Source organism: Monodon monoceros, unplaced genomic scaffold (genome assembly GCF_005190385.1).
Source record: "Monodon monoceros isolate NGI ecotype Baffin Bay Population unplaced genomic scaffold, NGI_Narwhal_1 Super_Scaffold_20, whole genome shotgun sequence".
Classification (NCBI taxonomy): Eukaryota; Metazoa; Chordata; class Mammalia; order Artiodactyla; family Monodontidae; genus Monodon; species Monodon monoceros.
The window spans coordinates 62181645-62200210 of NW_021703777.1; the positions used below are offsets into that span (position 1 = coordinate 62181645).

Sequence of the window (18566 nt, forward strand, 5' to 3'; positions counted from 1 at the left end):
TATGTATTCTGTGATTTTTTTTTTTATCTGACATTATTTTCCTGGCATTTATCTGCACTGTTGTATGCAGATAAAATTCACTATTTTTCACTACTGTATTGGCATATAATGAAGATACCTTAATTTATCCATCTACTGTTAATGGACATTTGGGGTATTTGCAATTTTTTGCTATTACAAACTGTACTGATAGGGTCTTTGTTAAGACTTGGTGCTAATGCCTAAGTACATGAGTCTCTTTATGGCAGTGATTCTCAATCCACACTGAGTACCAGAATCACTGGGGAGCTTTGAAAAACTATAGATGCCTGCCCTCCACACTGGCTCAGCTGAAATTTAATGTCCCAGACATCCGTATTACACAAGCACACCAGGTGATTCTAACGTGTAGTTTGGATTCAGATTGACTGCGTTGGAGCACAGACTTAGGGGTGGAATTGCTGAGTCATAGGTTACACTCATCTTTAACTTTACTAGACAGTGTTAAATTGTTTAAGTGATTATACCAACTTATGCTTCCTCCCGAAGCATTTGTGTTCTGTTGACCTCACATCCTTTTAAATTTAATTTAAATTCAATCAGGGAAAACATTTCCCTAATGTCAAGTGAACACTTCATGTGCTTATTAGTCATACTGTCACTTTCTTCTGTGAAATGCCTGTACGTTTTTTTTTTTTTGTCCTTTTTGTCTATTGGTTTGTCTTTTTCTATTTTTGCTGCACCGTGTGGCTTGCAGGATCTTACTTCCCCGACCAGGGATGGAACCCTTCCCCCCTGCAGTGGAAGCTCGGAGTCCTAACCAGTAGACTGCCATGGAATTCCCTGGTTTGTCTTTTTTGTTTTAAACTGATTTTTAGGAGTTCCTTATAAGTTTTGGATGCTGATTGTCATATGTGTTGCAGTTATCATCTCTCAGTTTGTGGTCTGTTGTTTCATTTTCATGAAAGATGAACACAAGTTCCTAATTTGGACATAGTCAAATCTATCAACTTTTTTTCCCTTATGATTTGCATTTTTGCATCTTGTTTAACAAAATCTTTCCCATTCCTGAGGTAAAAAGATACTCTCTTAAGTTCTATAGTTTTACATTTCACAATTAGGAATCCAATCCATGTGGAATTCATTTTGTACATGGTGTGAGATAAGGGCTCGATTTTTACCTCTTCTCTTATGAACAACCTGTTCCAGCACTATTTATTCCAAGCCTATCTTTCCCCCATTGATTTGCCATGCCACATCTGTAATAAAGCAAGGGTCTCTATTTGTATGGGTCTGTTTCTGGACTCCTGGTTTTGTTCCACTTGTTTATTTATTTATCTTTGCACCAATACAATGCTGCTTTAATTATAATTCTTGATAAGGAAATTCCTTCTACCTCATTCTTCAGGAGTGTCTTGGCTATTAGCCTTTTGTTTCTCTGTATACATTTTAGAAACAGCTTGTTGGGTCCCACGAAAACCAACCGAACCAAAACAGTTGTGACTTTGACTGGAACTGCATTGAGTCTTTAATCTCCAAATATTTTGGGATTTTCCCGTTATCTTTCTGTTTTTGGTTTCTAGTTTAATTCCACTGTGATCTGAAAGCAGACATTAGATAATTTATATTCTTTCAAATTTATTCTGAACCATTTTTTATGGTCCAGAATGTGGTCTATCTTGGTGAATGTTCCATATGATCAGGAGAAGAATGTATACTCTGCTGTTGTGGATGAAGTAGTCTATTGATGTCCATTATCTCCATTTGATTGATGGTACTGTTGAGTTCAGTTATGTCCTTACTGATTTTCTGTCTGTTGGATCTGTCCATTTCTGATAAAGGTATACTGAAATCTCCAACTATAATAGTAGATTCGTTTATTTCTCCTTGCAATTCTATTAGTATTCGCCTCACATATTTCAGTGCTCTGTTGTTAGGCATATACACATTAAGGATTGTTAGGTCTTGCTGGAGAATTAGCCTCTTTATCATTATGTAATGCCCTTCTTTATCCCTGATAACTTTCCTTACTCTGCAGTCTGCTCTGTCGGAAATTAATATATCTACTCCTGCTTTCTTTTGATTAGTGTTAGCATGGTATATTTTTTTCCCATCCATTTGCTTTTATTCTGTATATGTCTTTATATTTAAAGTAGATTTCTTGAAAACATATGGTTGGGTCTTGTTTTTTGATCCACTCTGACAATCTCTGTCTTTCAATTGGTGCATTTAGACCATTGACATTCAAAATGATTTTTGATATAGTTGGATTAATAGCTACCCATATATGTTACTGTTTTCTATTTGTTGCCCTTGTTCTTTGTTCCTAGTTTTGTCATTCTTTCTTTTTCTGTCTTTTGTAGTTTTAACTGTGCACTTTATATGATTCCATTTTCTCTCCTTTCTTAGCATATCAGTTATACTTCTTTTAAAACTTTTTTATTGTTTGCCCTAGAGTTTGCAATATACATTTACAACTAATCCAAGTCTTTCAAATAACCCTACAATGTGTCATGGATAGTAAGAGTAGCTTATAGTAATAAAATAATCCTAATTCCTCCCTCTCATCCTTTTTTATAACTGCTATGATTCATTTCACTTATACATAAGCATATTTATATATGCATACATAATTGAATACATCGTTGCTATTGTTATTTTGAACAAACTGTTATCTGTTAGATCAATTAAGAATAAGAAAAATAAGTTTTAATTTTCCCTTCACTTATTCCTTCTCTGATGTTCTTCCTTTCTTCATGCAGATCTGAGTTTCTGAACTGTGTCATTTTCCTTCTAAAGTTCTTTTAATATTTCTTGCAAGGCAGTTCTACTGGCAGCAAGTTCCCTCAATTTTTGTTTATCTGAGGAAGTCTTTCTCTCTCCTTCACTTTTGAAGAATAATTTCACAGGATACAGAATTCTAGGTTGGTTTTTTTCTCAACACTTCAAATACTGCACTCCACTTTCTTCTTGCTTGCATGGTTTCTGAGAAGCGGGATGTAATTATCTTTGTTCCTCTATAGCTAAGATGTTTTTTTCCCCTCTGGCTTCTTTCAGGAGTTTTTTTATCTTTATCTTTCATTTTTCTGTAGCTTGAAAATGATATGCATAGGTATAGTTTTTCAGGCATTCATCCTGCTTGTAGTTCTCTGAGCTTCCTGGATCTGTGATTTGTTGGCAAACGTTGATTTGGGGTTAATTCTCAGTCATGATTGTTTCAAAGATTTCTTCTGTTCCTTTCTGTATTTCTTGTCCTCCTGGCATTCCCATTACAAGCACATTATACCCTTTGTAGTTGTCCCATAGTCCTTGGACATTGTTTGTTTTTTTTAAAAAAATCTTTGTTCTCTTCGTGTTTCAGTTTTGGAGGTATCTATTGTGATATCCTTAAGATCAGAGATTCTTTTCTCGGCTATGTCCAGTCTGCCAGTAAGCCTATCAAAGGCCTTCTTCATTTCTGTTCTTGTATGTTTTCTACTTTATCCATTAGACCCCTTAGCATATTAATCATAGTTATTTTGAATTCCTGATCTGATAATTCCAACATCCCTGCCATATCTGAGTCTGTTCTAATGCTTGTTTTGTCTCTTCAAACTGTTTTTTGCCTTTTAGTATGTCTTATAATTTTTTCTTGGTAGTCAAATAATGATGTACTGGGTAAAAAGAACTGTTGTAAATAGGTCTTAGTAATGTGGTGGTGAGGTGTAGAGGGAGAGGAAGCGCTCTATAGCCCTAAGATAAGGTCTCAGTCTTTTAATGAGCCTGTACTCTTGACTGTGAACTTTACCTGTGCTTTTCAATGCCCTCTCCCCCTTTACGTGGAAAAGGATGACTAGAGTGGGCTGAAGTTGGGTATTTCTCTTCCATTCCATTTGGAAGGCTTGAGCCAACTGGATTTGGGTATTTCCCTTCTCCCAGATCAGTTAGGCTCTGGTTAAATAATTTCTCCTGACAGCAGACTTTGTTAAGAGTAGAATATTCTGGCATATTTCAAATTGGTTCCTTTTCCCCTCCCTTTGCTAGAAGCACAAGGGAATTTTTCTCCAATATTCAATGTGAGAACTTGGTAGAGCTATAGGAGGTAAAACTCACAAAAGTTTTACCCCCAAAGACTGTGTTCCCCCAGGGTTTTTCTCTGACTTATCCATACTCATCTCCAGCAAGCTGTCAATTACAGTTCTTTTTCCTACTTTAGCACTGGTTCCTATGGAGGTTTCAATAAGTTGTAATTCTCCCTGTTCTCCTATTAATCTCTCCAACTGTGGCAGTGGTTTGCCCTGTGACCTTGCTTCTCTTACAGATCTAAGAAGTTGCTTTTAAGTTTTTTCAGCTTTTCACTTGTTGTTAGGATGGAGAGGTGACTTTCAAGCTTCTTACTTGCTGGACTGGAAACTGGAAGTTTGCACTGAATTTTTAAATTTGGGAATAACTCTCATTTCTACCAAGTTATGTGTTCTTATCTGGAAACACGAAATAATCCTCTACTTATTTAAGCCTTTTAAAATATCTTTTAATAATTTTATAATTTTCTCCATAAAGGTCTTATACTCATCTTGTGTTAGTCAGCTCAGGCTGCCATAACAAGATACCAGAGATCAGGTGATCTAAACAACAGAAATTTATTTTCTCATGGTTTTGGAGGCTGGAAGTTTGAGATCAGGGTGCCAGAATGGCTGTGTTCTGGTGGTCTCTCTCTTCCTGCCTTGCAGATGGCTGCGCTCTTGCTGTGTCCTCACATTGTAGAGAGGGGGCTCTGGTGTCTCTTCTCATAAGGGTACCAGTTCTACTGGATCAGGGTCCACCCTTATGACCTCATTTAACCTCAGTCACCCCCTTAAAGGCCTTATCTCTAATACAGTCACACGGCAGGGCATGGTTAGGGCCTCCACATAGCAATTTTGAGGGGACACAATTCAGTCCATAGCACATGTTTCATTAGACTTAGTCCTAAATACTAAATGTTTTTAATGCTATTATAAATGCCTTTATTTTTCTTATTATTATACTTTTAAGTGGTTTATGGTAAATAGACATGTAATTCATTTTTATATACTGATTTTATAAGAACTTGCTTTTATACAAATGATAGCATGATAGATCTAAGAATAATACTACCAAATTTTAATTTTTTTGAAAACTTCTTTATTTTAGATTCACTGCTACACAGAGTCACATAATCCTCAAATTCCAAGTTTACAACTGATCATCACAAGATCCCTATCCATATATACATTAGTTAGAGGGAAAAAGTTCTATACAAAATTTTAGTAGTTACATTTGTAAGCAATACTGAATTAGTGAAAGCTGAAGAACTCCCAATGCATTACACATAGGATAACCACTCTTTTTTTTTTTTTTTTTTTTTTTTGCGGTACGCGGGCCTCTCACTGTTGTGGCCTCTCCTGTTGCGGAGCACAGGCTCTGGACGCGCAGGCTCAGCGGCCATGGCTCATGGGCCCAGCCACTCTGCGGCATGTGGGATCTTCCTGGACTGGGTCACGAACCCGTGTCCCCTGCATCGGCAGGCGGACTCTCAACCACTGCGCCACCAGGGAAGCCCAGGATAACCACTCTTAAATATAAGAAGCGAGGCAATACAGGAAAATTTCCTGGACAGTCTGGAAAAATGATAAAGGCATTTATGATGAGATAAATGCTTTAATTAATTTATTTATTTTTGGCTGCGTTGGGTCTTCGCTGCTGCATGTGGGCTTTCTCTAGTTGCAGCGAGCAGGGGCTACTCTTCGTTGTGGTGCACAGGCTTCTCATTGAAGTGGCTTCTCTTGTTGCAGAGCATGGGCTCTAGGGTGTGCGGACTTCAGTAGTTGTGGGAAACGTGCTTAGTTGCTCCACGGCATGTGGGATCTTCCTGGACCAGGGCTTGAATCCACGTCTCCTGCATTGGCAGGCGGATTCTTAACCATTGCACCACCAGGGAAGCCCGAGATAAATGCTTTTAGTATACAACCTATTGGGCAAATTAAACTGCCACATAGGTTGGTACTATCGCTTTTGAATATTTGTGGTATGGTATTACCCATTTATCTGACATTCATACATAAAATTTTAAGTCTGGTTCTCAAAACGGTTGCTTGATGTTTTTGAATAGTGTCTGATGTTTTTGAATAGTGTCTGGTGTACTCAGAGTGCTTTTTTCATTTACCTTTTCTTCTTTTGTAAGGTTTAGTGGGACTGCGCAATGCTGGAGCAATAGTCCAGAATGTCCTGAATAGTGAATTCCATTGTAACACCAGATCCAGGATAACAGCGAGCTATCAAACCTTCAAAATGCTTGTACTGGCGTATAAATTCATCCTGCATGGAGTGCCACACCACCTATAATAAAAATGAAAATAAGAGTCGTTAAACTATGAATGGAAATAATACAGTCAAGTATGTAGAAATAATGTCAGGATATATTCTAAGGATTTAGAATAATAGTTAAGAACATGCATTCTGGAGATAGAAACTGGGTCCTTCCCCTTATAAGCTTTGTGACCTTGAGTACATTACATCATTGCTCTGTGCCTCAAGTTCCTTATCTGTAAACTGGGGTAATGATAATAATACCTTCCTCACAAGCTTCAGGTGAGGTTAAATGAGTAGATACACGTAAAGTACTCAGAACAGTGTGACACAGTAAGCACTCATTATGTTTAGCTGTTATTATATTTACTCCAATATCCAACACCGATGAGGATATGCACAACTATGTATGAAACTAAGACTAATGATTAAATGAAATGCAACACTGAATGCCTAAATTTCATTTCATATGAAAGTTTAACAATTTCTTTATCTAAAATTGATGATGCAAAACACTGCTTGATGCCATGGAGGACACCAAGATGAGTCAGACCAATCATCTGCCATCAGAGGATTTATAATCTGGAAGTGGGAATCACGATGCACAACTATCAAGACAGAATCTGATACACACACTGACATAACAGCTAATATTAATAGGTTATATTTATTGACTTATTTCATATTAGCACAGTGCAAAGTGCTTTATGTATACATTATCCTTTTTAAGTCTCATGACAACCTGGTGAGGGTGGGTACTATGAAATCATCCCTATCTGCCAGTTGAGGGGATTTTTCCTTATAAACCCTAAATCTCATAAACCCTGAATTCCTAATAGACAACTTAAGAGTATTTACTAAACAGTTTTACTTACACTTTTTTGCTTCTCATCTTTTAGCTCATGGTATTTCATCCACCTGGAAGGCCACTTCTCCTACTTTATCTGTTAAGTTAGTATCTGACTTTCAGAGGCTAACACAAATGCTTTCCTTCATGAAGCCTTCCATGGTGTTAAAATCAGAATTATTCTCACTCATCTCTGGGCCTTTTAGTATGGCTTATAAAGAATGATGGCTCAGTTGGCAGTTTAAATCTGACTCTACCATTCATTAGCTATAGCATCATGGTCATATTACTCCACCTCTCTAAGCTTTGATTTTCTCATGTATAAAATGGCAATGACAGTAATAGTAGTGCCCAGTATACAGGAGAGGTATTATTTCTACTTTTCAAATAAGGAAATTGAGGCTCAGAGAGGTGAAGTAATTTGCCCCAAACCATGAAGCTTTATCTGGAGCCAGATTATGAAACCATTTCCAGCTCCAACCCCTATGCTCAGAATCACTCCACTGTACTATACACCATTCCATTTCCTTGCCACCCTCAAAACTAAAACAAAACAAAAAAGCAACGAAAAAACCCATCCCCAAACAAAAGAAAAACAACTTAATGCCTCAAAACAATAAAAAAGAAATACAAAATAAACAGGAATAGTCATATAAGCTTATATAAATATTATTCCTTTCTTCCCCTCACAATTCGTTAATCTGGTCTGTACCTTGTGGAACTTTCCTCCTACACTAAAATTAGAAAATGCATAGTATTTCTAGAGGAATATTTTAGAGAAAAGCGACATATGTAAGGATGTGCAATCTAGGATGGTTCAAAGAACTAAAGCATACCTGAAGTAAATTCTCCTCTTCACATAGATGTTTGTCAACCTTCTTGTAGAGGTTATCTAGACCTTTTTTTACTTCCTTTCCAGGATACTCTTTAATAACTTTTCGGAGTTCTTGTTTGTTAAATGCAAGTTGATAGCTTACTTCCTCTTCTCTTATACCCTGTGCTACCCGAGCTTCAACACCTTCAAAGAAATGCTTCGAGGAAATGGAAAGAAATAATGGCTAAGAACTGCTTTCATTACCACTTAAATTTAAAAAAAAATCTGATTATAAAATAGTATATATTCATTATGTAAAAATCAGACAATGTGTGAAAATATAAAGGATAAAATAATAATCAGCTATTATCATGCCACTCAGAGATAACCACTATCAACATTTTAGATTTCCTGCTAGTCTTTTGATGTGAGTACATAAATGAGATTATAATTTTGCACGCTGCTTTTCCACTTAATATTTTATATGTTTTCCCAAAGTATACATTTTAATGGCTGCATAATGTTCCATCCAATGACTGAACTACAATTTGTTTATTCATTCCTCCAGTATTGGGTATTTAATATTTTTCACTCTTTTTTCTTGGAGTTGGCAAAATCTACTCATCAAAAAAAAAAAAAAACTCTTATAAATACAGTTGTCACAAATAATTTTTATACCTAAGTATTTACCCACATTACTGATTACTACCCAGCATAAATTTCTAGACTATAATTCTAGAAATTATAGAGTATAATTGTTAAGCATTCTGAAGACTCTTCATATACATACACAAATTGCTTCCCAGAAAAGTTTATATTTATATATCAATCAGTTTATATTTCTGTCAACAGTAATATGAGACTTTTATCTTACCATACTATCATCAGCATTAGCACAATTAAAAAACAAATCTTTGCCACTTTAAAAAGTGAAAAAAGTTTGTCATTTTATTTCAGAATTCTTTGGCTATAAATGAAGTTAACCTGCTTTTCAGATGCTTAGTGGTACATTCAGAACCTTTGCCCATTTATATGTTGAGGTCTTAGTGCTTTCCTCATTGATTTTAAAAAGATCTTTTAGATTAAATATACTGACATGGTGTTACAAATATTCTCCTCAGGTTGTCTTTTAATTATAATTGGTCTTTTAATATGCATATTGATTGGCAAGTCTTTATTTGAGCACAATATGACTTAATACCGACAAGCCAAATCCAGTCATTACTTTTCTCTAAAATTTTCTTAGCAATTATTATTTACTTATTCTTATATATTATTAATTTTTTGACAGTAATTTTTGACAAGTCTATCCCTGTTACTTTTAAAATTTTGTTTCTACAGAGACTTTTAATTGGTTATTATAACATATAGGAAATAAACTATTTTTTGATATATTTATCTTGAATCCTATTACTTTACCAGATAAAATAATTCCAACATATTATATACAGGTAATTATAACCTTGATTCTCCTTTGTATATCTTTATGTTTCGGTCTTATTGCATTGGCTAGATTTTCCATAACGATGTTAAATAATAAGGGGTCTATCAATGTTTCTGCTTTAAATCTGATTTCAAAGGAAGTGCCTCTATGTTGCAGCTAAGTATCATGCAGGCTTTAGGTCTGAGACCAACCTTCTACCCTAAAGGAATATCTGTCTGTTCTTAAGTTTTAGAAAGAACTGGTTCTGCATCTGATTAAATGTCTTTTAATCAAAACAATTATTTGAATTATTGACAACAGATACGTAATTTTTATTTGACTCATCTCAAGTTAAAAACTTACAGAAGATGACTAATCATACTGTGGACAAAGTTAGTTAGAAGGGTCCATTTAAGCTTCTACTATGTTGCACAATTCTCTAAAACTATCATTTCTCACTTTTTAAAAATATTTATTTTGTTTATTTATTATTTTTTGGCTGTGTTGGGTCTTAGTTGTGATACGCGGGCTCTTTTGTTGTGGCGCACAGGCTCCAGAGCGCGTGGGCTCTTGTAATTTGCGGCACTTGGGCTCTCTAGTTGAGGTGCACGAGCTCAGTAATTGTGGCACGCGGGCTCAGTTGCCCCGTGGCATGTGGGATCTTAGTTCCCTGATCCCGTGACCCCTGCATTGGAAGGCTGATTCTTTACCACTGGACCACCAGGGAATCCCTCATTTCTCACTTTTAATGATCAGACTTGCTCTGGGGAATGAGAAGTCAAGAAAAGAAGCGAAAAGAAAAGGCAACGAACCAAACAATTTTTGGTTTTCCTTTTATCTTGATAAAGTTTTCAAAATCTTCATCTGAACTAGGGATAAAGGTTAGCCATTTATGAGGTAAGAAATAAGAGTCTGGTGTAATGGAAAAGCCTAAATCTACGGTTCACCCCCCAGCTTTGCTACTTTCCAGTTATTATAACTTTTCATTTACTTTCAGTTTCTTTGTTTGTAAAATGGGGATAATACCATCTTACTCCACATCACTGTTCATAGGAATTAAAAGAAATAATGTATATAAAACATCTAGCAGTGTCTTGGCACACTGGCAGCTTAAGTATCTGAGTCTCTCCTTCCTTATCCTCCTGCATCAATATATGAGCAAATTTAAAACAAATGTCTATTGTGTTATTCATATGTACACAGGTTCAAAACCAGGAAATATATACTGAATGAAAATATACTTACATTTAGTTTTTCAAGAGGTTGTCCTAAAGAGTAAATGACGTAAGACTGAAGGTGATCTGTGTATTTTTGTTTGGCTTCTTTTTTTTCAGCTTCTAGACATGAGATTTTCAAACGAGAAAGTGTTGCAAAAATATGGTGGAAGTTTTCCATCATGACTACATCCCTGGGCGTCTTCTGGCTTTCGTTAGCTACTTTCTCCACTAAAATGAAAACAGAAAAAACATATAACATCCTGATATAAGTATAACCATATTTAGCTAGGAAAAATTTACAGGATTTTTTTCATTTGTAAGTTTAAGAAGTAAGCACATTTCTGGACTTAGTAGAATAAAATATACTGTATTGAAGGATTTTCACATCTACCTAAACCTAATGAAAAATCATTCTAAAACAGTCCGAAATATATATATATATGGAAACTTAGTATAGAATAAAGGTGGCTTTTCAAATCAGTGGGGAAATGATGAATTATTCAAAATGTTTAGGACAACTAGCTGGTCCTTTTGAATACACTAAATTTGGATTCTTATTTCACATCTTTCAGACAAACAAATTCTAAATTGCTCAAGTACTTAAAATGTTAAAAGCAAGTAAATAAATGAATATAATCGTAAGTACTAAGAAAAATAAAGTAAATTAAAGAAAAATTTTGTGATAGTACGAACTTTCTAAGAATGGCACAAAACTTAGGATCATAAAGAGAAAGACAAATAAATATGATGAATAAATATTTCAAATAAAATTTGAAAGCTCTTGCACGGTAAAACATACCATAAACAAAACTGATTTATAGTCTTTCAGGTTTACAAAGAATAAAAAGATTGATAATACCTAGTAATATTGGGCTTTGATGCAGATGTGATAGAAACTTTCACCAAATGCTCAAAGCACTAAACTGGTATAATCTTTCTGTGTGGCTATTTGGCAAAAGCCTCAACACAGACCCAAAATTTTTGACCCAGTAATTCCATTTCTAATAATTGATCCTAAGGAAATTATTGGACAAGTATACAAAAATATATGGAGGAAACTGGAAAGAAACTAAATGCCTATTAACAAAAGATCTGGTAAATAAATAATGATACATGGAATACTATGCGATCATTAAAAATGATTATGGTTATCTATATTAATAGACAATTATGGTTATCTATATTAATAGACAATTAGATATATTAGATATATATATAGATAATAATTAATATTATCTATATTAATAGGAAAGACACTAGAAGTACAGAGTCTAGTAGGTTCCAAAACAGTGTGTAAGGTATGATAAAACTTTTTAAGTTAGAGAACACACGCACACACAATATGTACATATACACCAGTGAGAGAGAGATACTCAAAAGTTTAGCAGGGAAAAAATTAAATGTTATCTTTGCATGATTAGATTACAAATTATCCTTATTTTCTTCTTGATTTTTAAAATCAGTTTGCTGATTTTTGGGGGTATGTAATGAGCATATATTACTTTACAATTAGAAAAAGCAAAGCTACTTTGAATTTTAAAAGAACTATCAACCATACAAACATTCAATCATATAATTTATCTATCTTTCCCCTAAACCTGTTTCCACTGAAAATATGTTATCTATAACTGGTGAGATAATTCCACTTCCTGTCAATCTTTTAGCTTTAAAAATTCCTGAATAGATGCAATCAGATCATTTATTTCAAATTAAACAACACATCCACACTGTTTCTGTAACTTAATTGTGTGATCTGACATAGGAAGATGGTGAATTATAGTATTTTAGCATTAATCTACCTTATGTGACACATATGAAAACAGGCCTAAAGAAGTGAATTGATTTGTTTAAGGTTACACAGACATCACTGCTGATCATCTCTGGAAGACTCTTGCTAAAAAGCAATGTAATCCGGGAGATCATTTTTTGTGTTTAAACAATGAATTTCAACTTTGCATAGTGATAAGCACATATGAACCCTAAAATATAAGTGGTTCCTGGTGAATACAAATGGGTTTTATGTATTGCTTATTTTTCAAATTTAAGAAATCTTTAATTTCAGAAAACTTAAAAAAGACTATAGAACATGGAAAATAATGAACATATCTGTCCCCAACTTCTAACTTACCAGAAATAATGAAAACCAACCAAAAAATTCTTTAGAATGTAACAAAAGCTTACCATTAACAAACACTCCTCTGATAAGTTTAGTATATGCTTTATCTAGATCTCCACGACGCTCAGCATTTTTAAAGATTGATTCTGCAAGTCCAGCAAACTCTTCAAATTCAGCAACAAATGGGAGAATTCCTACTTTACTCTTCTTTGAGATCTTTACTTCCTCCATTTGCCTTATTTGGTTACTCTAAAGATAGGCAGAACGCAAGGGAGAAAAATAGCCAAGCAACTTAGAAACAGCATATAATTTAAAGCAAATGTATACATCATAGAGACAGGACATAATTTAATACCTAGAACATTTTGAATGTTTACTAAATAAAGATGAATACAATACGGATAACTAAGAAAAACTATTTCTACAGATTAAAAAGTACATATATTTTACATAAGAAAATAAAGTCAAAAAATACACAAATTATTTAAAACAAGATGCAATCAAAGCTTGTGAACCTCAGGTCTTTGTTTAAAGTAAAAACAACCAATAAACATTTTTATCATTTACGAAAGATAAGTATACAGTGATTGCCCATTCTGGGGCAGAGCAGATATCAGAGCACACACGGGATTTCTCAAGATTATTTCTGGTTGGTGGCTATGCGGTCAAGTTTGAGAACCATAGCTTACTTCCAAATCATAGCAGCCTGAAACCTGTTTGGATAGAGAAGTTCTGTATTTTTGGGGTATGAGGACAGAGAAGGAGAACAGGCATTTCTACCATGGATTTGCATTATATAATTTTCCATGTATCTATTAGTTACTTATTCTAAATTTGTAAGCAAAGTGCTTCTGTATGATGGTGACAAAGTGCAAAAGGGATGTTTCATATAGACAGAATCTAGACACTTGGGTTCAAAATGATCCCTGGGTTCAATTACGGTTCTGTGTACTTCTCAGGTTATCTAGATCTATTCACAGTAAGAATTACATTGCCAAGTAGTGTTGGATCATTTTCAACTCTTACCTAAAATTTCACTATGTTGAGGTTTTGGGGGTAAAACCTGAAAACCATATGACATGTGGATTAGAAAAGTAATTGTTCTTTTATTCAATATGTTATTGCAAGTCCCAGTCACAGCAATCAAGTAAGTAAAAGAAATAAAAGGAATCTAAATTGGAAAGGAAGATGTAAAACTCTCACTATTTGCAGATGACATGATAGTATACATAGAAAATCCTAAAGATGCCACCAAAAAACTATTAGAACTAATAAATGAATTCAGCAAGATTGCAGATAACAAAGAAATCTTGTTTCTGTATATTAATAAGGAACCATCAGAAAGAGAAATTAAGAAAACAATCCCATTTACAGTTGTAACAAAAAGAATAAAATACCTACGAATAAATCTAACTATGGAGGTAAAAGACTTGTACTCTGAAAACTGTAAGACACTGGTGAAAAAAACTGAAGACAACACAAACAAATGGAAAGATAAACCCTGCTCAACGACTGGAAGAATTAACATTGTTAAAATGACCATACTTCCCAAGGCAATCAAGAGAGTCAATGCAATCCCTATCAAAATACCAACGGCATTTTTCACAGAACTAGGACAAATAATTCTAAAACTGGTATGGAAACACAAAAGACCATAATAGTCAAAGCAATCTGGAGAAAGAAGAACAAAGCCAGAGGTATTATGCTCCTTGGTTTCAAACTATACTACAAAACTATAGTCATCAAAACAGTATGGTACTGGCACAGAAACAGATACATAGATTTATGGAACAGAACAGAGAGCCCAGAAATAAACCTGTGCTTATATGGTTAATTAATCTATGACAAAGAAGGCAAGAATAAACAATGATGAGACAGCCAAATCTTATCATTTTCAAAGGTTTAAGAGTGCAAATCCATGTCACTATAGTGTGAGGAATCCTGAAAAGCAAACTAAATGCAGCTAAGAAATGTACCGGATTGCAGAGTCCAGCTTGGTAGTACTTGATGTGTCAGTTACTTTCTAATTTTATCTCTGGTTCTTGCTAGGCTAACATTTTTAGCACTGTTCCTTGAAGAATAGTTTGGGCTTGGCCACCAGATGAAAGTGCCAAACTCAGGTGCTATCTATTCCACTTTCTGCAGTCATCTGACATTCATGTTTCTGTCTTAATACACAAAGACCCATTCATAACCCATTCATTATGCCCTAGGTTCTGATCTTGTCCCATGTACCAAAACATGTAACACTGAGCAAACACAATCAACCAGACACTGAGAAGATGTGAGTTAAAATAAGAAACAGAGAGTGATGACAGTCAGCAGAAGGAACCATCCTTCTCCCTTTGGTGATAAGAGGTATATCCTTTAGAAATACATGCAATTTAGGAGAAAATGAGTTTATACGTTTGTCTAGGTTAATTTTGCTTAATTTCTTCACTTCCCACTCTTGAGAGTAACATGAACATTCTTTAATAAACTATTATTAATTACTAGTACTATTATCACCACCACCATTGCAAGTGATCCATTAGTGAGCTCTTATTCTGTGCCAGGCACTGTGCTAAGCACTTCTTTTGAACCCATGTCTACATCTACCTGATACTACATCTTATGCTTTCAACAACTATGTTCTATTGGGTTGAGAGGTATTATATAAAGTTATATTTTCCTGATAAAAGCAACAGAACCTTCATATTCTGTAAATATATAGTGTCCTCATGATTCAGTGTTCCAGTTATGTTAAATGGGACTCATTATCTTAGCCTTTGGTAGTTCTTCCTTTTCCTTTTGACTATCAGCTTGCAATCAGACCTTCCAGGTTTATCATCACCTCTGGAGAAGGCAGGGTAGGGAAGAGGATAAGCCTTAAATGGTTAAATTTCATAATACTTCAAATGCCAAGTGAAATCACTTGGTAGGGAAGGAGGATTAACAAGACTGTTGAGGTGACATTTAAGGTTCTACAGTAGACACAGACTGTTTTTAAACTTTTAGAATCTCAATAAATATTTTTAGAAAGTATAAAAAATAATATGGATTTTAACTGCCCTTAATATTTTTATTATTCTCCCATTCTTCTATGGCTATTCAAAAGCTGGATTTAACTTAGAGGTTACATAGTAGAAAAATTCAGATAATAAATATCCACTTTTATATACTAAATATATTAATAAAATTAAACTTTTTTTTAGAACCTGGCCCAGTCCAGTTCATACCTACAAGCTTACCAAAACCTAACAGAAAAAAAAAAGTTAATGATCTTTTTTCCCTATTAGAAGGAGGAAAATGGTGATTGCCAAAAGTTAACATAAGAACAATTTATTCTTAAAATAAAGTAATATGATTATTAATTAAAGCTATTAAACTAATAAACTAATTTAAATAAGCAATTAAAATAATCCAGTTATTAATTATCTTATTGGAGTATATTAAAAGAAGCAAAACAATAAATTCAAGTGATAGTTTCAATTGTTTCATTAAATCTATGGTCATTAATAGTCAACTGAAATTTCAGTTACTTAGTGGATCTCTTATGCAGCTGCTGCCTCTATGCCACCTACTCCAGAACTTGCCAAGATTCACAGTGTAGATGGGAAACTAGATGGCACAGCACCATCCAACTAGCTCTGTTCATGTAAATTGTAGCCAACACTCTGCTTCAAGGCTTTGGGCAGTAGATCCCACAGTGGAAAGCCGGAAATCTCTTGGTTTAAATACATTTTTTTTGCAACGATTAGAATTCTAAGTTATTAAAAAACAAACAAAAAAAAATGAACTTACAATACATTTATCAAAGTTCCTTTTGACAGTCACCAAAACATTTCCCAATGTAGTACTTAGAAAAGAAGCAGGGTCCACATTTTGTGCAGTCCACACATGATGACTCATTTTGACTAGCATGTAAAGGGAGTTAAAGCTATCAATTTTGTCTCCTAATGCAATCAGGTTGTTCAGTTCTGGCTCAATGCAGCGAAATATTTTAATCATCATTTGGCGAATCATATCTTTCCTGTTCAGAAAACATACAAAATATAGAAAAGTTATTACAAGCTTCAGGTGTATTCATCTTCAACTTTATCCCCCGGGTATACATAAAATGACTAAAATTTGGTATTTCAACTAACACTGTCCAAATATGATGAACTAATTATCCTATAGTGGTTTCCAATATAAACATATTTTTTTGAAGTTAAGTTTTATCACTCAAAGTAACTTGGTCATTTGTAAAACTGGGTCCTGAAATGTACTTTGTGATTTCTGAGAAATACACTGCAATTCAAATGCTACTTCCTACCAGCAAATACCAAAATTGATTGCATTTCTGTGATTGCTATAGCAAAAAGAGCCGAAGAGCCATAAACAGGACCAATTTTACTTCAGTAAGATGTTCGATAAGACACTGGGCACACAGGCTGACGCTCTGAGTGCTGTCAGTTATGGAGAGTCATGTGAACTCTTCACTGAGCAGCACTCCTTTCTGCTCAATTTAAAGTTTATTTTTTTTCCAAAATAAACAACAGATAGTAACAAACACATACTCAGATGAAACAGGCAGTGGTGTGCCAGCATTATGTTGCCGTGACGACGTTCCTCCATCTAGGTCCTCTGCTTCAGTCTGCAAAAATTATTCAGGTACTTTACATAATAAAAGACCAACAATTTGACTAGTTTATATAGCAATAGCCTGCTCAGTCTTAAAATTCCTAGGAGAGAATATATTATGAGAAATAATGATTTTTAAAGGCAGTATTACCGACAAAACTATACAGTTTAGGATGCTGTTTAAGAATGTTCAGGAAGTGCTATGTTCTTAGATTTTATCTTAGAATTACTGTGGCATGAGAAGTTGTCTTTGTGTGTGTGCAATGAGGGGAAAGGAGGAGAGAGAAGGTTGAGGAGGCTCAGAGGAAGCATGGGAATGGAAAGGCAGCTCAACAAAAACATCCAGAAACAACTTTCAAGAGAGAATTTTAAAAATTAAAGAAATCTCAATGATCATTTTAATGAAATTTTGGTATTAAAAAATGCTATCGAAAGTTCTTACAGAAGCTAACAAGTAAACATATTAACTACCTGGACCACCTACAACAACAAATCCCTAACCATTTAAAATAATTAATTTGTCATTCATTTTAGGCCTGCTTTTGATATGTTGGTTCTCTTTTTTAAGATGACCTTAATCTAAAAAAAAAACTCACTCAATTTGCACTGTGCTTTTAAGTTCTTCAAAATATTCTTACAAATCTCTCATTTTACTTTCTTACACTTATGCCATCAGAGAGGCATGATGAATAGGTACTATTATACCTATTGCACAGATGAGGAAAAACAGGGATTAAATAATTGCTTTAAGGACTCATAGCTAGTTAGTAACAAAGCCATAAGATTCAGATTTGAGGCCTCCACATTTTTTTTTCTTTCTTACTTTCTTTTCTATAAAGACCATGGTATATATACGCAAACACCTTTTTTATTTTTTTAATCCTATTTTTTCTTGATGATTACTAAAACTGTTTTTTAAATAATGTTTTGTTGTGGGAACTGCCTAGCAGTCCAGTGGTTAGGACTCCACGCTTCCACTGCACGGGGCCTGGGTTCCATCCCTGTTCCGGGAAGATCCCGCATGCCACACAGCACAGCCAAAAAAAAAAAAAGTTTTTTGCAAAGTAAATTCAGACATTCTCCCCCCTTACTAATTTAGACAATGCTTAGGCCTAAAATAGTCTGGAATATTAGATTAGATGCCCAAACTCTATCACTGTTTTTAGTATCTTGTATGACAAAATGTATTTAAAAAATCCTTAATTATAAATTTTGTCTTTTTCTGTTCTGACATTGAAATTGTGGCAATATATTAATTA

At 34.4% G+C, this 18566-nt stretch overlaps 1 protein-coding gene across 6 annotated transcripts in view; it reads right to left on the reverse strand.

The window, feature by feature from the left end:
- The window catches only part of EXOC1 (exocyst complex component 1), an 86999-nt gene that overhangs the window by 20411 nt on the left and 48022 nt on the right, over positions 1-18566 (reverse strand). For 5 of the 6 annotated variants that reach the window (XM_029235000.1, XM_029234999.1, XM_029234998.1 and 2 more), the window contains 6 exons: positions 17244-17320; positions 16486-16714; positions 12768-12951; positions 10615-10814; positions 7969-8163; positions 3559-6315 (listed from right to left, as the gene is read on the reverse strand). In XM_029235000.1, the coding sequence (XP_029090833.1) occupies positions 6163-6315; positions 7969-8163; positions 10615-10814; positions 12768-12951; positions 16486-16714; positions 17244-17320 (1038 nt within the window). In that variant the 3' untranslated portion in view covers positions 3559-6162. Of the gene's footprint in view, positions 1-3558; positions 6316-7968; positions 8164-10614; positions 10815-12767; positions 12952-16485; positions 16715-17243; positions 17321-18566 lie in introns of those variants that run through there. The other variant, XM_029234997.1, reaches the window with a different exon arrangement.